This window comes from Diplotaxodon limnothrissa, linkage group LG8 (assembly GCF_057381915.1).
Source record: "Diplotaxodon limnothrissa isolate DT_005_m linkage group LG8, D_limnothrissa_male_GT1.1, whole genome shotgun sequence".
Taxonomy (NCBI): domain Eukaryota; kingdom Metazoa; phylum Chordata; class Actinopteri; order Cichliformes; family Cichlidae; genus Diplotaxodon; species Diplotaxodon limnothrissa.
Genome location: NC_140603.1, coordinates 26,972,374 through 26,998,573, shown reverse-complemented (window position 1 = coordinate 26,998,573; position 26,200 = coordinate 26,972,374). Strand labels below are relative to the sequence as shown.

The 26,200-nt window shown below is 41.4% G+C and overlaps 1 protein-coding gene across 1 annotated transcript in view; it reads right to left on the bottom strand.

Annotated features, from left to right (window-relative positions):
• The window catches only part of etv4 (ETS variant transcription factor 4), a 37,426-nt gene extending 15,300 nt beyond the window's left edge, over positions 1-22,126 (bottom strand). Inside the window, exons 1-4 of the mRNA XM_085361017.1 lie at positions 22,060-22,126; positions 21,366-21,456; positions 21,175-21,222; positions 14,705-14,758 (exon numbers count right to left, since the gene is read on the bottom strand). Coding sequence (XP_085217143.1) covers positions 14,705-14,758; positions 21,175-21,222; positions 21,366-21,456; positions 22,060-22,116 — 250 coding nt within the window. The 5' untranslated portion in view covers positions 22,117-22,126. The remainder of the gene's footprint in view (positions 1-14,704; positions 14,759-21,174; positions 21,223-21,365; positions 21,457-22,059) is intronic.
• Positions 22,127-26,200: the final 4,074 nt, after the last annotated feature.

Genomic DNA, 26,200 nt, shown 5'->3' with positions numbered 1-26,200 from the left:
TGAGAGTATAATTAGAAAAAGACAGATTATTTGGAAGGGTTGCCAGGCAACGACCTCTTGGTGGCAGAGCTCAAGTTTGCAAAGTTACAACTGAACAAACCACGACACTTCTGGAACAGTGTCCTTTGGACTGATAAGACCAAAGTAGAGACGTCTGGGTACAATATACAACATATGATGATCTGGGCTTGTTTTGCAGTCATTGAGGCCATCTGCCCTCCAGCTAAAGCTTGGGCCAAACAGAGACATACAAGAGTGTCATCCCAAGCACAGCAGCAAATCTACAACAGAAAAACCTATGAGATGGATGCAGTGGTGCCATCCACACCTAAACCTGATTGAAACTGATATAAACAAATGTCTGCAAGCCTTGATGAACTCATGTACACTGTAAAGAAAAGAGGGCTAAAGTCCCTCCACAGTGACCTGAGAAACTGATGAAATCATATAGAAAACCATTACCTGAAAACATTGCTGCTAAAGGTGGTTTTTACAAGTTACTGAATAATGGGACGTACTTAGTTTTGCAGGACTGTACAAGTGTAATACCTTTACACAACGCTATCGCTAAAGTAATAATAATAATAATATTTAGTTGATAAAAAAAAAAGTTTGGAAATGCCAACAATTCACCCGAGTTTTTTTGCTTCTCACTCACTAGTTTCACACACAGCAGAACATTTTATATATGGTCCCATTTACAGTAAAATAAGAAACAAAACAAAAATATACTATAGGGTGTGACATCAACTGCTGTCCAATATACCTTGCCCTGCCCTTTATTATTTTCCCTCTCTGAGCATGTGTCACAAATACCCTTTTTAAACATTTTCAATAACACCTACGCATATCCAAAATCCTCTGCCAACTGCTGTGGATTCAAACTTGCAATTCCTGTTCGAGTGTTTGTTTTACTTTAACCTGAATGCCTTTGAGAAAGCAAACACATTAAATGATAAATTATGTGATTTCAGAGCGCTGCTCATCATCATCATCCTTCCTATTTTTGGTCTGTACTTACTCTCCCATGGCAGGCAGGCAGGTGAGGAAGTGTTGGCTTTAGTGGAGGATCAACAGGATTAGAGAGCATTTACCCAGATTTCCCAGACAGACGCAATGGGATTCCAGCCTCCTCTAAGTCTCCGACAGTTTGTCTGCTAGCACACAGAGGGTGGCACATGACCGCTGCTCTAATAATACAGCAGTGTTTGTCTGTTGACATCCCCATCTTTCTCTGTCTTGGTCATGAACTGCAGACAATCCTCAGAGAGTGTCCACTCACAGCGCGGCCAAGCAGAGCCACTAATGCGATTGGCAGGAATATTGCCCTTGATGTGGCTTTCAGTTCATGATGATGTTCCATTTCAAAGAGACCGGCCGGGTAACGGCGTCAGCTGTACTCAGAAGGGTCTGGGTATGTGTGTGTGTTTGAGTTATTTGTGTGTGACCTTTCTGGAATATTAATTAATCTGGTAAATGAGCACCATGCAGATTTGTGTGTTTGTGTAATTTGCCTGCGAGTGTGACTGCTGTCGCATGGGGACTTCAATTAGACACACACACAGAGTTGGTGAAACATGAATACAGCAATTTCTGAGAGAATCTGCAGTCATTTTCACTAAAGGAACACAATCGCACTTGCAATGAATGATAACGTGTGATTTGGAAAAGCATTGTGCTGACAATGGCCTAAACATGCTGGGTCCCTTAGAAACACGGATCCATCTACACTATCTATTGTTAATGTTTATCTACACTAACAAGTGACAATGATTTATGAAATCTGGGGACTGTTTACTATACATAAGTGTTCAGAGGCCTATTTTAAGCAGCCAAATCTCCTGTGCCCTGGGGCAGATTGCACTCCATTACTCAAATTTATCATCTTACATTTTTTAATTCTTTCAGCTATGCTAAAATGTGTACTACTCCCCAGCTATTACAATCTAGTTCTTAAGAGTACCATGACATCAGTTTTAGGACCTGTAAGGCTCTGATGGCCTCTCTTTTTTTCTGGTTCGGGCCACTTTGTATCTTTCTGCTAAGGAAGCACACAAAGTTGTATTGTTTCCGTTTGTGGACATTTTGTTGCTTCGAATTTCTCATGAAACTTGTCATAGAGTTCTTGTACAAAGAAAGTTCTTTTTGTTTTTTCTTCCCCAAAAGAAATACCCCCGCGGGCGATGCTTCAGACATCATACAATGAGCCAAATGTATCACTTCTAACAGTTTTCACATGTGTACTTACGTAATTGGAAAAGGGTGGGTTTTTGTAATTAACCCTTAAGACCAGTTAAGTCTTTAATATATTGACTTGCTTTAGATAAAGTGGTCCACTGGGCTGACTGGAGCTAAAAATGGCTTCTCCAGCACATCCCTGTATCTGTAGTATCAAACCCATGAGTGAAAATGCTCCCTGAACCACTTCTTCATTGTTTGAGTTGAACTAATCCTGGCATTATCATCCTGGAGTATGTCTGTGCCAGCAGCGAATACAAAAGAAAACTCCATTTAAAATGGAAAAACCTGGTCTTTTTTTTCTGACCTCATTTCAGGTCACATCATAAGACTGCCCCTACTGGCTTGTACGGTAGCCACGAGGCGTGATGGGAACGCCACTTTATCCCCTTCTCTTCTTACCCAGAGGCATCCATTGGTCTGGACCAGGGCAAATCTGGATTCAGACCAAACAGTGTTTTCTTTACCATTGCTCCAGAGTCCAGCGTTTATGCTCCCCAAGCAAACTAAAGCCTTTAATTTTGATTAGCCTCACTGATAAGTGGTTTTCTTAAGGCTACACAGCTGTTTAGTCACAATCCCTCGAATTCTTTTTACACTGTGAGCGTGGAAATGTTCTTAATTTCACTGTTAAACACAATCAAGAGTTTTATTGCTGATTTCAATGATTTTATTTCACCAAGTGTTTAATGAACCTCCAGTTTCTGACTGCATTTATTTCTCAGAGATGACTATTATTCACCACTATGTCCTTCCAGGTTTAATGGACAGCATTATTAACTCAGTTTTATTTGTTTCAGTAGATTTTCTTAGGTTTTTTTTTTTTCATCACTTGATGCGGGCCACCAATGACTAACTCTTCAGACGTGGAATAACATCTTTTCCACGAACACGGGATGTGTCTTCCTACATGGTGCTTTAAGAAATAAGCTATTGAGTGCATCAGTTGGGGTTAAATAACCTGTTGCCAGCTGAAACATATTATTCACTGCAGTAATTATCCAGTGGAAGGCTCTTACCTGTTTGCTTAGTGAAATCCAAGTGGGGACTTTTTTCCCCCCCAGGTAGTGTATATTGTTTAAGGTGCACGTGTGCATGCAGAAAATCTTCTTCTTGACACAGTAAAACTTTGATATATTAGAGCTAGAATGGAAAATTGGGGATTGCCACAATAAAAAAAAAAAAAATGTTGGGACATTGCCATCTTTAAAGCCAAGCCGCTGGTGTATCTTAAAACATAATCTGGGAATAAGTGTAACATCCAGCTCCAGGAATAGTTATTAAAACAAACTCTGGTCTCCCCCAACTATTACAAACTCTCTGGTATATCACAGTAAATCTCTCTGTCCAAATGATGTCAAATTTGCAGCTAAAGTTTATACGGTGCTGGCAGTCTTGTAAACGGATCCAGGGAGAGTTATGTTCTTCCACGTTCACTTCTCTTCCTGCTTTTATTTGGGGCAGTATAACCTCCCGGGCGCCCAATGGCTGCCCACTGCTTCACTGAGTGAATGGGTTAAATGCAGAGAGCAATTTCCCCACGGGGCTCAATAAAGTACAATAATGTACACACTTTCTTCTTCTTCTAACTGCTTTGTTAAATGTTACATCATCACAGAGACCCTCATATTTCATGGTTTTAGGGGGAGGGACAGTTTGTGAACTTAAACATGGATCACGGAGGAAACTGAAAGGTGTTTAGAAGTCAAGAGACAGATACAGTACACAACAGCTTTTGCGTTGTAAATCAGACAATTTTGAGATAACACAGAAGTATATACGGTAAAATAAATGTATGCGAGTGTAGTGATGTGTATGCCTTTCCACATTTCATGCACAGGAGTGTATAAAATGTGTGCAACGTCTGTTAGATTCCCACCACCTCTTAAGGTCAAAGGGCTCTTCCTCAATCCAAACACATCTCATCTCCTCCTTCCTTATTTTGTCGTATTCTTTGCCATTTGCACCCTTTTTTGAGCCCTGTGTAAAGGGATAACCCTGAGCTAAAGACAGGGTGGAGATGCGCTCTTACATATGTAAATGTTGGCTCTTAGAGGGGGAGGATGCAGGGTGAAAGGTGATGGTCATGGTTGAGTGCTTTAGGAAGTAGAGGGATAATTACATTGGGTAGGTTTCCATTCAACAGACACCTACCACAAACAAATGGCATAAGCAAGCACGATCCCCACACAGACTCTTCACTACACAATGGTCTCCTCAGCTGAGCCATATGGAGTTGGGGTGAAAATGTCAGGAAACACTATTGGGGTTCCACACAAAAACACAAATAGTACTGACACCGACTGATATTTTAAACCAGTTTTTGCAAAAATCTCTACGATCGCCTTGATTGAAAGAGACAGAATGATGGGATTAAACTTTCATGAACTGTATCAGTCAAAAATATTTTAATATCTTAAGTGAAGGAGCTGCTGCGTGCAGTTGACGAGACCTGGCTATGAACTCTTCCATCTTATTTTGGACAGATTATTTCCTACCATTAAAGGCTCTAGTGTAGGGAAATCCAATCTGAAGACAGGAGTGCATCTGGAGAGTCTTACGTTGGATGTTTATATGCTGCTTGGCCAAGTGCTAAGCCTCTGGAAGTCTGCAGCACACGACAGCCTCGCTCACAATAACTCATTGGACATCAGCCTCGGTGTCAAACAGGGTGACTGGAGCTTGCTAAAGCGAGGAACTTGTGAAGCGTAACGTAAATACACACTTAATGCATCCAATCATACAAATAAGATTCAAGTCGGACTCTTGGAGGGATCTTCTCGGGGTTATCTAGAGATCTGGTTCCCGTCTCACATGAAATGTGCTGTACATGGCAGAACGAATGACACGTGGCCTCAGCGTGCTGCACAGCCACGTTAAAAGCAAGCTGCAAAGATGGCCTACACCTGGTCTCCCACTCTTTCCAATTGATCTCTTGTGGTGAGTGATCAATAATAACAAGGATGCCAATTATGCCACGATGGTTTTAAAGGTTAAAAAGGAAGTTATTGATTTACAGAGGCTGTGAATCACGTTATTTGCTTAGTGAATACATTGTGGTGGAGACATAATAGGAGAATGCCTGGCACAGTATAAAAGAATCTAAAAGCATTTAAAGTGTAGGTTACATCAAACCTATAATGCATGTGTTGACAGTCAAAGTTTTGCACAGACTGGTGGATTTTACTTTGTGAGACCAAGCTTATGGTCTAATTCTAAGTTTATATAGTTTGTTTTGTGTGGGTTCTCTTTTTTAAACACTAAACAGATAAAAATAAATAGATCGCAGCTGTGTACCTGATTTTTGAGCTTCATATTAAATGACTAATACCGCATGTTGAAGTGAATGTTTTGGCCTAGTAAACAGAGAAACAAATGCTTTATTGCATTACTTCTTTCAATTTTTACACCATTTGTCATGGTCAAAAAACGGTCATGTCGATGTACATATGGAGACCAGGGATAGCGCTAACATGCAATTCCTCAGTCCAAAAACGAGCTAGTGTGATTGCACATGCTCATTAGGATTCCCTCTCTGCTTGTGGAAATGCTGTGTTACTTTCTTTCTGCAGAGATTCAAGGGCAAAAGTAATTTGCTGTAAGAAATTCACTTTTTGGACAAATAGAACAGAAGTAGTTTGCTTCTGTGTAAAGTTCAGATGAATGAATTGAAATTTACATCAGTTTATCCAGTAAAAATGAACCATGATCAATGAATATGAATGACCCATCCTTATACAGGTGCTACCAGCTAGAACACATTTTTTAAATCATGGGTGCCATATTATTATAAGCAATCATATTAGTAACAATTGCAGGAACCTTGTTTAATTGTCTTTCTTACCGTTTCACTAAACTAAATTTTGTAATGATATTTAAAAATTAAAGTACATCTTTTTGTAGAAAATATATACATCTTATGTGTTAAAGAACTATTAGCTTAAATACTGATAGTATAGAACACACACTGTATCATGCATTACATCACACACTTAAATATATCATGAATTTCAATTCTTTTCCTTGTTCATTTTTCCCAGTTTAGGGCTGCATTTTTCATGTGCATTTTAAGAGTCAAAAGTGCCCAGTAATTGTGAAATAGAGCACCAAGGGCAAATCTTAAAAATCACCTAAATCTCATTTATCAAAGACAAGCTATAACTGTAGCTAAAATGAGTGTCTTCCACATGTATTTAAGAACACAAGATTGTAACATTTGACTGCACAAATTACTTGTCTTTATCTAGAGCACGTCTAAAACCTTAAAGGGGGGAAAAATAGAAGTTTAAAAAGTCAAAATCTGGTCACAATGTGGTACTGACTTTGGCCAAGTTTCTACTTATGTGTGAAAATGTGCAAGAGTGAGAGCAAAAAGAGAGCGAGGGAGGCTAGGCGAACCAATGTGATCCAGACCGTTTCGAGCCTGTCCAGTGGTGCATGGAAACATGTGTTGGGCATGTGTGCATGCTTTTAAGGCCACTGCACAATCAGGAAGACGAACTCACCCTCGTCTCTGGGAGCCAACGGGCTCAGGAGTGGCTTCACTGTCTGTCTGCTCGGGGGAGGCCCAGGAGTGTTGGCTCCATTAGTGTCTGCTTTATCAGATTTACAGATCATCTTCTCTCATCTGATAATGGTTCAGGCTACTTGAATATTTAAAGAACGGTTGTCAGATAGCTGCCAAACAAGCCTAACGAGATTGATGGAAAGTACTATAGTATCAGTAGGGCGGAGAGATGATTTCTTTGGATAGCACAGTGGCACTTCTGACAAATGTTTTCTGGACTTTGTTGGCCGTTGGAACGCCTCTGGTGCACTATGTTGCATTGGCTAACAGGATGTAGATCTAAATGACACTAAACATGGGAACAACAGTGACGCTACAGTTTTGCAAGCATCATAGTATCACTTCCCATTTTTTGAAATCGAAACAATATTTTTTGAAAGGGGTGTAATTGTTGTCTTAACAACTAAACTTAGATTTCTTCCCCCAGAATTCCTCCTACAGTACAACCTTGAATCCTCAGTGAACTGGATCAATTTGTATTGATATTGCTCTCGTTATAAGAGAAATGGGAAAAACTGAGTACGAGGGAGAGAAAATAAAGTATCAGGGGATCAGAATTTAATTGGTAAATCTTCTGAAATCATATGTTTTCCCTATTGTCCACTTCACTTTCAATTGTGCAGCGCTGGCTTTTTATAAATGGCCATTGAACAGCCATAAATCTTGGAGCCTTATTGCTGTTTAGTGCAGGCGATACAATACATTCCTGTCTTGGGACGTGCCATGAGAGGGACATCCCGTCACAGGCGAGAGGTGGATGTAATTAATCTGGAACAATATTGACTCTCGACTCTCAATCCCTCAGCCCCCAATATAGCTGTCCCCTCTTAATGTTTAATGTAGCGATCGATCCACCCCCTCACACTGTTACTGAAATGATATAATGAGCTGCCCACCGGGGCATCTCGTGGATGTGAGTGTGCAGTCGTTCACGTGTTTGTGAGAATGCATGCCTTTACGTATTTGGAGGTGAAATCTACCTCATCAGAAGGAGGAGATAACACACTGAAAGGCCGGGACACCTTCCTTGAAATTATCAGTGAGCATGCCACATCCACAGCTCTTCCCGCACTTCTCAGAAAGCCCCCACCCCCGGCCCTCTCGATAGTGATCTTGACCGTAATGCTTCGTGGCACGTTTGACCCGCTCCTAGCCCTCCACTTTCCCCTCCCTCTCCTACAGACTGATTTATCTCTGCTTTATCTTTATCAAGTCATCCATCCACCCTCTCCATCTCCTCCTGTTCCTCTCCTGGACTAGCGAGGATCAATATCAGCGTATGCCAGCTCTCAGCTCACGCTACACACCTTCTGCTGTGTGTCAGCAGGTTACTATGCATTGACCTCCTCTGCTCAGAAGCTGGACGTGTTTGGTGTGTTGATAACTGTGTTTGCTGAACTGTCTGGTTGGCCATGCAGCTACTAATTTCTTTGTTTTATCGTAAAACTGATGGAAAGGCAGCAGCATTGGTACAAGGAAAAAAAATTAGAGAGGAATGACAACACAGGTGGTTCTAAAGACAAATTTAGTTTGCAAAATTGCAAAATATCAAAGTCATTTTCTTACATGAGCTGTGAAAGCTGAAGTTGCCCCCTCTCAGTTCTAGCACATAGTGTCAGGCTTTGTCTCTTAGACGACGGTGCTGTCTGGGTAGCCTGTGCAGAAGGGAGCACATGATGCCCACTTGCTTACTGGGAATTCACCAGACTTTTACTGTCCAAGTTATTCTCACATGGGCTCAGTTAGGCATAACAAGTACTTTGTGCTAACAAGCCGGCAGGTTAAAGACTCCTTAACGCCTCAACTGACTGTGTTGGAGCTTTGTGTTCTCTCAAGCAGCTAAGCTGGGTAATGTCTAAAAATGTTGAGCGCTGCGGTACACATGATGATGGCCACCATACAAGGGACAAAGCCAAATAATGGTTTAGATGGGGTTGGGTTAAGTAAAGTATAAACAGTGCTAAAGTCTGAGTTCTGTCATGGACAGTCAAAACTTCTGTTTGGGAAAGTTACAAACTTAAAGTGATTATGACTTCAGAAAGGGTTGAAGAAGAGGGGGAAGAAGTGGAGCTGAAAATGTTGGGAATAATTGTAATTATACTGGACAACTGTATATGTACTGTAGATGGTCATTTTACCAGTTCTCTCTTATTTTAAGTGTCTTACAACTTGTTTTTATGCCTAACTGGAGCAAAACCCTATAAACTTTCAGGATATTGAGATTGAAGTGGACTGAAGGTAAACTAGACTCCTGCACCTGCCCTGGGTTTCGTTTTCGGGCCAATCACAGGTCTTTTCATACGGATTGGGTGAGTAAAGTCTCCAGATGACTTCCACCAAGGTGAATGGGGTTCGAGTCTGTTGAAATTGCCCTGGTGTGGGTGTGGTCTCTTCTGCCTAAGTGCCGTCCGTTGGGTACAGCTGACTCCAATCAGCAGTTAGAGGTACTTAAGGCCAGAGAAAGGTGAGCTCTAGGCTCAGCTGGTGAACTGTGTGTGCGCGCATCCTGCTCGATTACTCCTGCTCTGTGGAGAGGAGTGTGTTTGGTGATTAACATTTTGTTTTACTTACTTTCCAGGGCTTTGACCAACTACTGAGTTTTGTTGTGTTTCCCTTTAAAAGAGTGATAGCGGCTTGACCGTCTCTTTGAATTAGTATTGTTGAAACGTTAATAAAGCCTTTTAATTAAACCAGCTTGCCTCTTTCTCTCCTTTTTCAATCCGGACACTTTTTTGTTACTTCCCCTCATCCCCAGGACCTTTAGGGGGGAACGTAACAAGTGGGGGCTCGTCCGGGACGTCTCGCACCCGAAGCAAGAATCATACGCCTTGTTACGTTCCCCTCTAAAGGTCCAGGGAATAAGGGGAAGTAACAGAGTCTCGTGTGAAGCCAAAAGTAAGCACCGACTTATTTTTAGCTTTTATGGAACGTGGAACGTGTACTTAAAAGAGATGCCTAATTGTCAAATCCAAATTGACACTAAAGTTGTAATAAACACTGATTATCATAACAGCCAACATGTTCAAACTGGCCTTTGTCATTGCAATTGCTGCTTCTTCCTATTATTATTCAATCAAGTTAAGCTACTGTTGTTTTTATGGCCTCACCCTCTTCCACGGCATCTGTTCCCCACTTTGGTCTGTGCTCTCCTTTAAAAGAGAAAAATTCCAGCTGCAGAAAGCAAAGCTGTTCATGTAAATAACACAGAAAGAGACAGGCATGCATATGAGCATCCCATCAACCCTTTTTTCCTTGCACATACACCTCCCATCACTCTCCTGTAATAAAACACATACTGCTGTCCATTCACAGAACTATGCTGCTGACATGCGGGCTGTGCTGCCTGGCTCAAATCCCCCATGGCCCCCTGGCTTTTACAGGGCTGTTCTGAATCAACACAGGAGTTCAGCTTTAACTTCCCCACTGGAAGTTATTAAACGCCTTTTCCTCTACATTGTAGACATTACAAACTCCTTTTCAGTGGATTTGATTGCCTAAAACATGACTAAAAGATGTTGTAAACCTAAAGTAACTTTTATGTATATTTAAAAGGTCCCATCTTAACTGAATTTAGGACATTTAAACCAAACATGTGGCTCTAACTCTACCAAACAGAGAAAATACAAATAAAGACCTAGCAAAACAAACTCTCTGTATCACTGTTGTCAGTCAAAGACTGGCAGAAAAGAAGCCTGTACTTCTATAGGTGTTTTGGTAGAGGAATAACTCATGTTAATGTCATGAATGAAGGTTTACTCCCCCTAACTCAATGTGCTGCCTCAGCCAGTCTTTCACAACCAACCCATTCATAAAACTGCAGGGCTGAAGCCTGTGTATAAAAAACAAAACGTATACCAGCCCAAGTGTGTTTATGTACATGCGTGAGTAAGTGGAGGAGAAGCTGTCAAAAGAAATCATATGTTCATGTTAGAGAAATCAAGTGTTTTACTCATAAACAAAACAAAATGCCGCAACAAACACAGTCATTGAGGAAGGCTCGCCTCCCCCAGAGCGAGAAGGCGAGCGGTATCTGTGCATGTCTGGCAGGCACCTGGATGTTTTTGCACACTTTGTTGCATAGCAGCTGTATTTTGGAAAGTGGAGAACACAGAGCTGCATGTTTCTCTTTTGGGGAAAGAGGGAGCAGGGAAAGGGGGTGGGGATGGGTTCGATTCACCCATCGCCCCACGCTCCAAATAGGGCCTGATTGGGCCAGTTCGGATCCAGAAAAACAACCCAAACAAGAGGAACGCTGTGAATTCATGACAAAGCAGAACACAGGGAGCCAGAGAGCCACGCTGCTGGGAGGATTTAGTTAGAGCTGGGTTACTGGAACCTTTTCTTCTTTTTTCTACCTTCTTTCCTTTCTTTAGAAAGAGAATCAGCAACTTTTAGTAACAGTTTAAATAGTTATATTTTTAGGCAAACGTGTCAAATCTATTCTGATTCTGTCAAAGACTGATCAAAAAGGCAGTAAGATGGAGTCAGTCTATTCGTTCTATTACTAGACAGACCCTCTAATCTGAAACAAAATTCAGAAATTCCTCCAATCAACTACAGTCAACCATTGCAAAGAGATGGGTGGCAGACGAGCTGTGCTCAGTGCCACAAACTGACTAGGATTGATTGCAATGCATCATTAGAGGCTGGGCTACCTTAACAGGTGGTGAGAGGTACCTTTAGCCACCATCCTCTTCTGCTCAAGATTTAGTGCCAACTAGCATATAAATACGTCTAGAATTTAATGCACAGATTTGCAGGTGTCTGTGCAATGCATGGATACAGTCTACAGATGCGGTGTGCTAACCAAGCTTCCTCAGCTCTTCCAGATAACCCAACACTCCACCTGCTTGCCAAAATAAAGCCTCTCCTTGCTTCCAAACACCAAGATAGCCACAATGCTAAAACTGAGGCTTCAGAATAAGAGTTCGCAAAACAAACAGGTGCCACTGCGGTGGCTATGTCTATGTTTTATACACAGTTTGTGATTATATCTTGCATAACTTCAGCCTTTTAATGTCGGTCAGACAAAACAAGCAATCTGACAATGATGCCTTTGGGCTTTTCAGACACCTTTTGACACTTTCTGGACAGTGTATAGAAACGGATCATGCAGCCCTATTTCATAGCATGGTGTGCTACAATTAAAGAAAAGGTTGCAAAGAATAAAATGGAAAAACAGCTGCATGTAGACAATGTGTAAGGACCCCAGAAGGACGAAAGGTAGAAATTATTTTGACAAAGTTGATTTTCAGTTTTATGTGTTCATCTCTTTTTCTTTTCTTCCCCCTTTGCCCTCAGAAACTCTCGCTCTTTGTCATTTTGCTTTCTCTCCCTTGGTAAACTTACTCGCCGAGAAGAACTGTAACAGCATTCTATAGCCACAACTTCCTATATAATTACTGCAAGGCACAAAACTAAACAATCGTCCCACACAACTCTTAAAATCACTGGATTAGTTCACATCTTGGAACACTCAGTGTGTGCATGAATGTGTGTGTTTGGAGAGAAAGACAGAGAGAGGTAGAGAGAAAAGGGAAAGGGGAGTCCAGATTTTTAAATTTGACTTAGTTTGTACAGACACAGGAAGGGAGGGAGGAGTTTGGAGTATCTACTTGAAGAGCGGGGGGGGGGGGGGGGGGGGTCAGAAAGGCGGGGGGGGGGGGGGGGGTCTGTAGTACTGTAGGGCTTTTTTATGAATGAAGACTGAAGGAGAGGACTGAGAGAGGGAGAAAGCGCAAGAGAGAGAGAGAGAAAGAGGGGGGAGGGAGAGGCACACTTCCTTTTACGCACACAGGGAAGAAAATTTATGAATGGGTCACATCTCTCGAGCTGCTCCAAGTGTAAACAACATACTTGAACAAAGAACAAGCTCTCAGTGCAGGCAAAGCCTCGGCAAACCCTCCGACTGTGGCCTTTTAGTGCGAAACTAGTGACGCGTCTAAACTATTTTAATTACGCTTGTGCACTGTAAATTTGACTGACACCTCCATGTGTTTCTCCCCCGAAGGCAGTAAACAGACAAAGTAATCTGTCTGACAGTAGCATCAGCCTAACCCTTGAAGGTGCTGTCACCACAGAAAAACAAGCATTAATCCTCACGGGCAATCACATGAAGCCGATGGAAAAAACATAGGGTGCACTGTTATCACCAATGGCTCAATTACCTTTAAGCACACACAGGCAGGTCAGCAAGTACATAAAAGTTGCATGTTTGCATAACCTTCCCTCAGTGGCGGCCTGCAGACAGAGCATGCTTGTTAGCTGTGAACTGAGGGAGAATGGACCAGATGAGATAGATTTACCAGATGTGCAGGTATTGCACAATCCCTGCTTTGCCCCCTCCTCTTCTCTAATCTAGCATTCCAACATGTTCCAATGTTTTTGCCTCTCTTTTGCCATTTCACTGGCTCCACATTTCCTCCCTTCGTCAGCACCACACCCATGCAGGTAACAACTTGACTCGGTAAACAACAATGTTTAATTTTTTACTAGGATGCTTATTCAGTGGAGGCCTCAATTATATTCCGGTCACCTGGGATTAAGGCTTTCCTTTATGTTTTTTTTTTTCTCAATGTTTTTGAGTTTCCAAAATAGGTGAGTCACCTCTTTCTTTTTTAAACACTTGCTGAGAACGCCTTTTCAGTTCAGCATGGGAACAGAACAAGCGCAAATATTTAAAGTCGCTTGTCAGCTTCAGTTTTCCACCAGTCAGAGCTGAATAGAGATGCTCTAAGTGGACTCAGCGGCTATTGACCGTGATCAGCAGGGACACTGTCTGTCAACGCAGGAGTGTCTCTGCTGCGTATAAGTGAGCTGCCTGTCAAATTGAAGCCCCGCTGACCCTGCAAATCATACCCAGGTCAACCCTTAGTGGAGGCCTGACAGCTGATTGGCTGACAGTCCAGGGGGTTAAGTAGACATGACCTCTGTGTGGCCCGGGGATCATCCGCACATCCTCCTCCGCATTGTCGGCCGACACAGTGACAATATTGCGCAGGGCATGTGTCACCGAGGGGCTGAACAGTGGTGACACGGAGCTGGTTAAATCACATGATGTTTGCACACAAAAGTCACATGGAGGAAGCGCCTTTGACCGGGAACCAAAGCTGCCAGTTTTACTTAGGGGGTGGGATTAATTCTAGAAGTTCCCTTTAAGATTCCTTTAAGATTCCAGCCATTTCGGTGTCATTGCTTAAGACGGAGAAGCCTTCAATGTGCTGAATGGGGCCGAAAAAAACAAAAAACTGTTTGTAGAGCAACACGTACTCCCACCCATATCCTGAATCGCCATTGTTAAAACACACAACAAGAAAGGGAAACTCATTCAAATAGGCGCTCAGTTGTGCAGCCCAGGAATTTGCTTTTCTATTTTACACCTTCCGATGTGGACAAAAGGCCATCTTTGTACCTGGGCCCTGAATAATTTTTTTACTGGTTTCCTGGGCCGTCTCCATTCAACTTTTCAAAGGCATGCAAATGGATGGCGGCAGGACATAATGCCAGGATCCAAACTCACTCCATGTTGACTGGGTCATTAGCCCCTCTGTTTCTGCATAGCTTTGCCTCCCAAAGAGATTACTGTAACATCAGCGAGTTACAGTATCCCCACGTAAGCCTCTGGTGGCTTCACAGCCCAAATCTGACCGCTGCTTTCATCCCGTCTTTCTCGTAACATGCAAAATTCAACAGGAATTATATGAACAGGCTAAATGCCAAAGCAGAAAGATGGGGTTAGACGGGCATGTACAGCACTGTGTGTTACATGACTCAATACTGATTGAATTAGAAATTTTGTGACAAAGTGTGGTCAAAAGGCCAGAGTTTTGTTTTCTATGAAACTGACACAGAGCGCATTTCCAGACATTCGTTTAAAGGACAAAAACTGAATATACTCACAGTTCTCAGAATGGAAATCAGGAACAAATTGCTCATCGCTGTCAGGAACCTGAGCTGAAATTAAGAAGAAACAGATTGTGTTTTAGACAAGAATCTAATATTTCTCTACCTTTCTTTCATCTCTGATGGTGTAACTTTCTTCTCTTCTTTGAAATCTGAGTCGTGCTCATTCAGGTGACCTTCATGATTTGTGTGTGTAGCATGCCAGCAGTTTACTCATCGATAAATCAATAAAACAACAACATGGATACACTGTAGATGTTAACCTGCCAAACTGGTTTTGTGTAGCATTTGTAGCAGTCACACCAAGTCGGAGAAAATACAAATTTTTCTTTGCCCTTGCTTTAAGACTATTATATAGAGGAAATAAAGTCCTTCAGCCCCCCACTCCCCCACCCAGCCTGCCCGCTTCGATTTCACAATGTTTTTGTCTATAAGTGAAAGTTCCCTCCGCCTCTTTAAAAACACTCATCTCAAACCCGTCACTAACAGGCAGGTGTTATCTAGTTTCTACTCGAAATCCCAACAGACAATACAAGCCGCTCTGGCCAAACCAGTGAAGAGATCTGTCACATGGTGTGACAAACCAGCTCTTTTCTTTTTTGATTTGTTTCCAAAGAGTTGGGGACTTTTGTCTAACAATCTAAAAGCAGTCTGGATTTCATCTTCTGCAGAGATGGCGACTGGCTTAAAATAGAAGTAGAGAGAAAACAAGGAAACTAAAAGCAAAAAGAAGAAGTGGAAGAGCGAAACAAGAGCAAGTGAAGATTACGTGAATAGTTCCCCACAAAATCAAGTCTAGATAATTTTCTTTTTGCTTGTAGGGTTATCAAGTATCTAGATTGTTTTGGTGTGCCATATTGGCTGTATTCTCTTGAATATAATAGAGCTACATTGACCGACCGCTTTATTAAGTGTACCTTGCTAGCACTGGGTTGGAGCCCATTTTGCTTTCAGGACTGCATTCTTCATGGCATAAATTCAACAAGGCGATGGAAACATTCCTCAGAGACTTTGGTCCATATGACGTGATACTGAAACAATGCTCAGTCGGTAATAAAGCAGGATGCTACCACGCTTTCGTGATGTTTACACCAAGTTCTGACCTCACCATCTAAATGTCACAGCAGAAACTCATACCTGATGATGTTTGTACAATTTTCTGTTGTCCGATTTTTTCGAGCTATTGCAAATTGTAGCCTCAGTTTCCTGTTTCTAGCTGACAGGAGCGACTCCTGGTGTGGTCTTCTACTTGAAGGTTTCGCATCTTGTGCGTTAAGATATGCTCTTTTGCATGCCTGGTTATTTGAGTTACTGTTGCCTTCCTCAAAACAATCTCATCCCTTTAACATCAAGAAGGAATTTTTGCCCAGAGAACAGCCGCTCGTTGGTTATTTTTGCTTTTTGCACCGTTCACTGTAAACCCTTGAAAAGGTTGTGCAGCAGTTATACTTAAAGTGGCCGGTGAGTGATTAAAATAAAAATGAATCTGCAAGCATAAATCCCCAAATTCCAGCCAAGTTTCAGTCCCATTAAAAGCTACATGATGTGATTTAAATCCCCCAAATATTGTGTAGATTGATAAAAGGCATTAGAGACAATGGATATGTGACTTTAGTAAAGTGCCCTCCATATGTGAGAGTGAATACTATTTAATGTGAGTAATATATTAACCCAAATTATATTCAGTTACCTTTCAGTGATAGAAAAGTTTGCATCTAAGAAACAAAATACACCCAACTTACACTGATTTGTAAAAATAGACGAGTCAATACGGTGATATGTGATATCTTCATCTGATCTGTAATGACTTGCAGTGGTGTACATTTTCAGTGGGCCTGATTAGGCACTCTCTCATAATGAATCTCATCTAGGATCTAACTGAATAAGCAGAGCCAGCGACGCCAAGCCCAGGTGCAGCAGAGCTAGACAGACGCTATTGTGCTACTCTTTCCAAACCCCATTCACAATTATCCTTTTGGAGCTTTGGACTTTGAGTCACACAAACGCAGTTGAAAAGCCTAAATCGTTGGACTGCCAACACCCTACTAAGGGTGAAGAGGTCAGATACACGCACTGGCATTTCTTTTGCCAACCCTCGAGTTAATGACCTAACCCTAATCGTAGCGCAGAGCCAGAGCTCGCAACCTTTTTAATCTGGCAATGCTCCAGCTACACAAGAGTGTGGACTTTAAGTGTTTCCATTGCTTGGGACTCAAACTTATGTCATGGTACAACCTAACTGGTAAGGAAAATTTGATGGGTATCATTAAATATCATGAACCCAATCAGGTTATGAGCTACAAAAAACACACTGTGGGTACTTAAGCATCATTTACCCACTAAAAAGAGGAAAAGTATCTACTTTTTAGATAAAGAGCAACTTTTTTTTAACCTTACAAAAAGACATTTGCAGATGGCACTGCAACTCTGCAACAGGACCTTTGATTGTAACCTCACCCAAGAACCACAATCTGACCCAGCGTTCGACCTCAGTGGCCTCATCGCTCGCTCTCTCACTTCATCAGTGGAGACAACAAAACTCAGACAGCGAGCGAGCAGCAGAGGCAGAGGACAAAAAGAGGAAATAAGAAATTCAAATCCACTTTCTTGTTGTCACACTCCTCCTTCCTGTGCAGAGGAAACCGGATGACTCCGTTTTGGAGCATGTTCTGATAAATGACATCGATTTCTTATATAATGCCGCATCCTGTGGTTTACTATACCATAATAATATTACCCCCTTTTAACTTTTCAGTCTTTTGCCCTCAGGGGGGAGGAATAAAGCTGCCGTATGAGACAGAGCAGGGGCCAATATTTAGTTCTGCACATCCAACAATCAATCATTTCCACTAGTTTCAACATGTCCAAAGCGGAACATGCTGGACCTCGTAGAAACGCGGGAGAGGGAAAACAAATGATGAGCATCAGGCATCATCCTGTGTGTTTGTGTGTGCGTTTGTGTCTGCACACTTTCCTGTGTGCGTATGAGCGCTTGCACGTGTATCTGATTTGTTTCCAGGAACACCTCATCAGGGACTTTGAGATGCAAGTCAGCACAAGAAGGAAAGTGTGTTTATTCGGGCACAGACGCATGTTCTCCTCGATGCTTCCAGGCACCTTGAATGACTCCCCCCCCCCCTTTCTTCTCACAGTGGGAGATCCTGGGAGGAGCTAAACAGCTACAGACATACAAACCTAAAGGCCCAGAAATCAGACAAGATGTGACAAGCTCCTGAACTCTTGCCATTCAGCGCTTCACCCTTTTTGTCTCACTCCTGCTTCCGCTCTCCTTTGGTAGAAAAAAAAAATCCCTCCAGCAAACCAGCTTTTACAACCTCGGTGAATCCCTCACAACTGCAATCACTCATGATAAGGTCTTTAATTAATGCAACAGGAAAGGAGAGGTCTTAGCTGAAAGCTGAAAACAAGCCCCATACTTAGGGTTAAATAACACTTTGATAAAGTTACACTTACACACTTCGTTTGGTCTTTCCCCCACCCCCTCCTTCACTCTCTGTGACTCAACAATAAGCTGCCAAACAATGTTTTAAATTCCTTTAAACGCCTGGTTTATCTAATTATAGAAAGGGCCTAATTTTCACTTTAAATGTTGCTTTCTGTGGTGTTTAGCCATGCAGACAGTTTTAGGTTTTATTGTTCCAGGATCTCTAGAGAAAACTCTACAAGTGACTTAAATATCTGAAAAACTGAGATTGAAACAGTCAAACGTCCATTATCAGATTTCAAAGGGACCGTTTCTTTGGTAGGAAGTTGCTATGCGAACTAAAAAGGCCCCGTGAATTAGTCAGCGTAACCACAACACTGTATCTGGGAAGCAACATTTCAAGACTGTGAGCGCCACAAACTAAACTTAATTTAGCTTCTATGTAGTAAAGTTGTTGGCAAAGATATCTAAATGGCTTAACACCACTGGAGGTAAGTGGAGAAGGTACATTTAAGTGTGGCCTTTAATAGCCAAATGTGTGAATACAAATAGGGCCTCAGCTTTGAAGTGACTTTCATCGTTGCACTTTATTGGTTTGGGGTCTTGTCTTTTTGTTAAAGCGAGACGCTGGTGTGAAGAGAAATTGCAGGTATTTGACGCCGCATGTGAAAAGGTGTGGAAGCTAACGTGGAAACGACATTGTTTGCTGTAAACAGTAGCTGGCTCAGAAGTAGGATCTATTTAAATATCCATCTGCTGTTTGGGCAGACACAAGCGCTTTCCACAAGGTCTCAGATCAAAGTTGCTTCACCTCCCTTATTCTCCTATGTACTACAGATGACTCAGAATGGGTCCCATTTGACTGTTAAAAGTAATCCAACGATCCTTAATCAAGTCAAAAGACACACATTGATCACATTCAGGTTCCACCAAAAATATGTTTACAAGAGATTTTACATTTTTTGGGGGGGGAACATGGAAGGAAAAAAAAAAAAAGACACTTTTCATCCTACTAAATGAGTTAACTGGTCGACCAAAATGTTAACAGATGCTGATTAAACATGGGCTTAGACTAGATTAGCCAACTAGAGAACAATATTTTTTTAAAGCATTTTTTTGTGACTAAGAAACATGACAGACTGCACGCTACTCCCCGATCACTCTTTCACTGCATGCACAGTGTCGTTAAGGAGGAGTTGCTAGCTACCACTTTCCATGAAATGATGACTAAAATATAATTTTGGCTGCCTTATTTGACTGAGCTACACCAGCAGTTTTATTCATATCCCCCTTTGCTTTGGCTTATTTTACAGTTGTACATGACTAAGTAATATTTTTTAAAAACAAAAAACGTAAAACAACTACTACCACTTTATGTGCATCGGGAAACACAACGGAGATGAAAATATCCCCTAGTAGGGCATTTTGTCCTACTAGGGGTTGAGTCCATAGTGTCAAAATGAGCTGGCTAATTGATCTACATAGCAACAGGAAGGTTTGTTGCTCTTTGAGAAAAGTGATTAACTTCTTTATAGGTTAATGTATCAAAGCTTTCTATTGGCCCAAAGATGACGTGAGAGGACGTGATGGACACTATATCTATCCATCTATCTATAGGCATACATGTTTTAATGATACATCATGAGTTTTCCATTGATGGCAAACTAAATTAACAGGAGCTGATCCTAAAGTGTGGCACAAACTGTCTTTATTTGTATATTCTATTTTCATTCATTGGCTTTTAAACCTGACTGATATCCATTTTTTTAAATGTTATTTTAATGCATTTTTACTTATATAGCACCTTAGTAAATCCCTGTTTTTTAAATGTACTCATAAATAAATTGACCCTTTGGCTTTAGCCCTCAAACCTTTGAGAACCATAGTTTAGAAAGAAACCAAAGACACTAAAAAACACTGCTCGGAGCAATAATTTGTGCACGACTGTCCCCAAAATTCAAAGCACAGCGCATGAAACAATCTTGAGCCTATGAACACATTAATATTTTTCAATTCCCAAATTTAACTGAGGAATATAACGCATCTCCAACTTCAAGGAAAAGTACCCTCTCACTGCATATTAGACCACCCTTAGTTTTGTGCATATGCAGCAGACAAACATTAAAAAAAGCGTCCAACTTTAATCGTCTGCACATTCATTCTGCATGGTGAAGTTCAAACATTCAAGTAAGCAAACAGAGTAGAAAATGACCTTAAGCAGCATTTATCAGGTTGTTCTGGCTCACATTGGAGTGAATGGCATATTTTATTAATCTTCCCCATCAAAGCAATTGACACAACAAAATTCACACCCAGTGATGATCTTCTCAATTTACTTGCAGCTTTTCTGCAAATTTAAACTCACTGTCCTGCCACTGCTGTGCTCCAGGTTACCACTAAAAAAAAAATAACCCACTCAGTGACTCACTGGTTGTGTTGTTTTCCCCCTCTTGACATACAGTATAATTACTCCATTGCAGCTCACGTCATCAGTGCACTTATTAAGTCTACTAGCTGACAATCACCTCTGACTGGGCCTCATTTCATCGCTATGCGCCTTTGAGTGACACAAGCCAAACAGCCTGTTTGTTTGCATTGGCCCCTAACTCGCACGCATACTACATGCCAACATGGCCAAAATAGGGTATGCTCAAAGCTAATAATGTCCCGTCTGTGTTCACTTTTTGGAGGTGGGGGGGATTCTGAGTATTTTATGAGCATGTGTGTTGAGTCAGAAAAATCGAGATCCTGTATGGCAGCAAAACTAACCCGATTAGCTTTGTCATAAAGTTTGAAAGCAGTTCAATAAAAGTGCAAAATGTTGTGGCATAAGCACAAAAAACAGGGAGCCATGCATATCTGTAGTAGTCTCAGAATGTTTCAAGCAAATCTTAGTATCAAATAAAACGATTCTTTGTGGTTTCAGTGGTTACAGATCTGTCCAGACACATGTAGCATCAACCCCCACGGCTGTCAAAGTCACATCACAGAAATTATACATTAAGAGTCAGCCAAGTCTCACCTTCTGTGAGCCACGTCTCTTGGAGCTGGCTTAAATCCTGGAAGAGGTCTGAACAGAAAGACAGAAAAACAAAGAGTGAATATTCATCGACACACAGTAGCTATGACACAGACTGACTGACACTAACCATACATCATGATGTATAACATGTAAAAAGACCAGAGGACAAAACTTCTACTCTTTCACTTTACCTTCAGATTCCTGAGGGGGCAATTCTGTGTCCATGTATTTCCTTTTCGCTGCCATCAACAGTCTATTTAGGGGCCCATTTCCTTGCGACTTCTGCAAAAGCCATAGAGGTTAAGAGAGGAAAAGAAGTGAGAAATGGACTCCCAACAGGGCATTTTAAGCACATCAGTGTCAAAGCAGTTAACAGCTCTTTACTATGGCCAGGAAAAATGGCATGAAGTGATGCAAAAGCTACCACTTGGACTGATGATGATGATAATAATAATGATAACAGTGTCATGGATTACAAATGAGATCCTACTGCAGTTGGTGAGCGTCAAGCTCCACTGAAAACAACTGATTTCCCAGTTGTGGAGGCAATCTTGGAAAAACAAACGCGCCGTATGCGTCTGAACGACGTGACCATTTGGCACACATTGACACGTTCTCCAAACAAACTCGTTCACGTAAGAAACCCCGCGGACAAACATTAAATGCGCCACATTATATCCTTTACTTTGAGTGGGTTTTTTTTTCATAGTTTTAAGCGGCTTGACAAACAGTTTCCTATCGCGCGCACGCACACACAGCTGCTCCAGCCAAAACTCGTGCAGACGCGACGCCGAGAGAAATGTAAAAAACAAAAACAAAACCCGGTAGCAGAAACGTAAAAAACCAGGCAAAAGAGAAGTGGAGAGTTAATCCGAATATACGTACATTTGCTAAAGTGTAAGGCACTTGCTGGTCCAGATATCCATCCATCTTATAATCCATCCGTTAACCGTTTGTGGTCATTTAGGCTGAGTTGAGTGAGATCCACGCAGCCTGCAGAGAGAGGAGGGAGCGCTGCTTGTGAATGGAGCTGCGTGGAGGCTGCATGCATAATGAGCTCCATTCACAAAAAATGCCAAGGGGAAGCGATGGCGAGTGATTACCCAGCGGGCTGCGGCCCTCTTTACAAATCTTCTTTTTGCGTTTGTGTGTGTCTGTGTGAGTGTGACAGACAGCTCGACAGATTGCAAGTTTCAGGTAAAGTTAAAAACAACAACAACAACAACAACAACAACAAAAAAAAAAAACCGAGCAACCATCTATTTACTTGTATTTGCAGAAGGATGCAGCTTTGTTAGTTAATGTGCGCAAAAAAGTTCCCCTTTCTGGTTCAAAAACACTTCGGATGTTTAGAAAAGTGCACAACATATAAGATGTGTGTATTTGAGACATTTCGTGGGCTTTTTGCCACGTCTGCCCAGATTGCCAGGCTCCACTTTTTTTTTGTAAGAAACTGCGAGGGGAAAACAGATGTTGGATTTTTTGTGAGCGTGTGTTGTCGAGAGGCAACAACTAAACTAAACCCGATTTGATTGACGCACGCTCTTAGATAAAGTTTATACCGAAGTGTGGTGACTTTGAACGCCAGCTGTGCTGTCACTTCTCCAGCATAGATGATTTGGGGGTAATATGGAGACGTGCTTTTCTGGCTCGGTCCAGAGAGACTCGTGATTGGTGGATTTCCTCTTCAAGAGCTCGAATTTCTTGCCTTTGTCCGGATGAATACACTGGCTTATGAATGAAGTCTCGGTCCCCTCTATTAGCCAATCAGAGGCCTGGTAGTCAGGATCCTAGCAACCGTAGGTGGAGTTTGGGTCTTAGCAGCCAATCATATCTCGGCAGGCTGTTAGCTTTTATACTGGATTTTCCAGTTGTTTTTCATTCACAAAAAAGAGAGAGGAAAAAAAACCCCGTCCATTCATAAAAACCTGCCCTGGCACGAAAGTCCTGACATGTTTTTCTTTTCTGCCCAGACAAACTCAAAGAACCTCATGTTGTTTACCTCATTTCATGTCTCTCCCCCATATTTATAACAAGAGATCACAGCCAGGCCAGGAAAAAGTGGAACTAGCCCTGCAGGAGTTACATAGATCAAAATAAGCTTTAAAAAAGTGACGCAAATGAATTCAGGATTAAGGATTCTTACGTTTTTGTGGTTTTAACTCTACGCCACATGATAACCACAGGATTTAAAGCTCTTCGAGGCTGAGAGAATGGGGAAGTGCTCACTGCTTATGAAACTATTTTGCCAAATTAAAGCCACAGAAACAGTTTGAAAAAACAGAGAGAGGCCAGTCAAGAGACAGGAAATCAAGTCCTAAAGAGATTTGCGTTTAGTTTCAGTGGTGAACGAGATTCAGAGATACAGCAATGAGCCTTATAAGAGCATGTGCACCCTCCTCGTCCTCATTTCTCCTCTGTTGATATTCAGTCTCCATAACAAGGGATACTGTACAGGTTATTTCCTGCTTAATGATATTTAGATGCACATTTAGATGTACACAACAGGCTATAAATATTGCATCAGCTCTGCTCTGTACTGCTACAGTAGCACTGAGCAGTTTCACCACTGAACAGGAACACAGACTCAAGGAAATTAGAAAAGATTCTGATAATTTAATTGAATTTAAGCCGCTCAGTGCTCTTCTATAAGATGGTACAGTGGGTCTCAAGTCAGGGTTTGATGCCCCTCAAAATGCTGGAAGATGAAAGTAAAGTGGTGAAAAACCCCCCCCCATCAAGTTACACAATTTTGTTTTTCTTTTGCGTAAGACACAGCATACCTTTGCAATCTTTGTTGGATCTCAAACTGCATAAACTAGGGGAGGTTGATATTCTGCATCCATTATGGATTTGCCTATAAAAGCACGCAGCTTCAGGGATGTTTTACGTGTTGTTTTGATGGATTTTCAACGTGTGTGTCAGTGTATGACCTTAAATAGGTCAAAAGACTACAGCTTAGACAGGCGTAGGTTCTCATTAGTCATTTGTCCGTGGTGTATATCGTCAAATAAAACATAAAAAGCAAAAATGAATTGTGATAACACACAGTGTGAGTTATGAAAATGGGTGTGCTGTTTATCCATAAATACAAGTCATTTCAACATATCAGGCCATTTGGGTCAATATGTACCAACAGTTATATGCACTGCAGCTAAATACTCAACCAAGATTTATGATCCCAAACAAATTCTGTCATTTGTTTCATATACCTCTACTGGTTACTCCACGTTTTGACGTATCCAGTAAAATATCTCAAGAAGTTCTATACGTTAAGTTGTGGGCTAAAGAGGATGGATCTGTCTGATATTGTTATCCTTTTAACTTTCCTCTAGCACCACTTCAAGAGTGGCTTTTGTGGTTTCTGATAACGTGTACTAAGCACTTGTTCACTAGAATATTTGGTACACTGGTGTTCACTTAGCTAACCTTATCTCTTTAGACAATCCTACTTGTGTCTAGTGTCAGTCAGAACGCTAATATGCAAAACACTGAGGGTAAACTTGTGGTATACAAATGTCATTGTATTTGTCAAGTTCACAGGATAAAGAACCCAAATGCAGAGGGCTATACTGCAAATGATGTTCAACATAGCCAGGGTTTCTTTGCCTTCACTAGCTCAACAAAACATGAAACTCCAGTTGGCAATAATGGGTATCATGGTGATGATTGTTAGCTCTCTATTTCTTAAGCAGGGCTTTCTGCTTCAGGGTCCGTATGCACTTACATAAAAATGGCCGTCATATGACTCTTCTGCACAAAATGATCCCAATGAGTGCCACCTACTCCGATCAGTGGTCGATGATGAAAAATCTATAAAGAACATAAAATGCAACTATTTTACAAACACTATGAGAAGAATCCTGAGAACTTGCACCTATAAAACAACGACAATGCACTGAAAACATGCTGTGAATATAACAGTCAGTGTCAGTTGATTTTGAACCTGACTATAACTTGCTTGCTGACCAGGTTAAGTACTCAGTAGTTTATCACGGTGATGTAGCCAGGTAGAAGGTCAGCCGCTTTTGTGACAACAAAGCTCTGACTTCCATCTTGATATAGCTTGCTAAACCATGAATCTTGCACCTGTGGTCACAAGAGCAGGTAGATGTAACTGAAAACGAAGCAAACTTTTTATTCAGGTTGATCTAGAGTCCAAAGCGGGTGCACAGGTACACACCTAATAAACATGGCCCTGTGTGTGTGTGTGTGTGTGTGTGTGTGTGTGTGTGTGTGTGTGTGTGTGTGTGTGTGTGTGTGTGTGTGTGTGTGTGTGTGTGTGTTAATGTTGTTTTTTAATTTCCAAACTTTATAATAAATGGATATTTTTCACAGGCTGTCCTCATTTATATTACCTGCATTAAGCAAAAATGTAAGAAGCTCTTGTAGCGAGTTAAGATTTGCATGTTATAATCCAACTTCTGCACATCTGGCATTACATTGTTGTCCAGGCACCTACTGTAAAAACCTTCAAATTCTCAGTACACTACCCTTCTCCAGATACAAAAATTTAAGAGAACGGTCTGGACTATTTATACTCATGGAGTAATTGGGGAAGTGGAGACAGCTGGGGCAAAGGGGACACAGGTGAAGGCAATAAAGACAACCATGGGTAAGGCAGTCAAACTCAGATTTAGATACAAGAGATTAACTGATAATTAACAAAGTAAAATAGGAAATAACTAGAGGTTTAAACTAAGAAAACTCACTGAACGAAGGATGCTGGGGAGACAAAAACATTATACCAAAATATAAGGAACAAATCTCAAATGACAAGCTTCATAAACACTAAACTAGAAAAATAGGAAAAAATACAGAAACAAACTGGAATTGACTCGATACAACTACTAATCAAAAACCTGGAGCTTCTCAATAGCAAAGAAGGTCAAACTGAAAATGCTTAAAAATGAGAAAAACCCATAGACTCTAACATTACCTATATTTTAAAACATCTAAAATCTTTTGATTTAATTGTTCATGTCAGTATTAAAAGCAATGTTTGAAACGCACACAAACCCCCCCC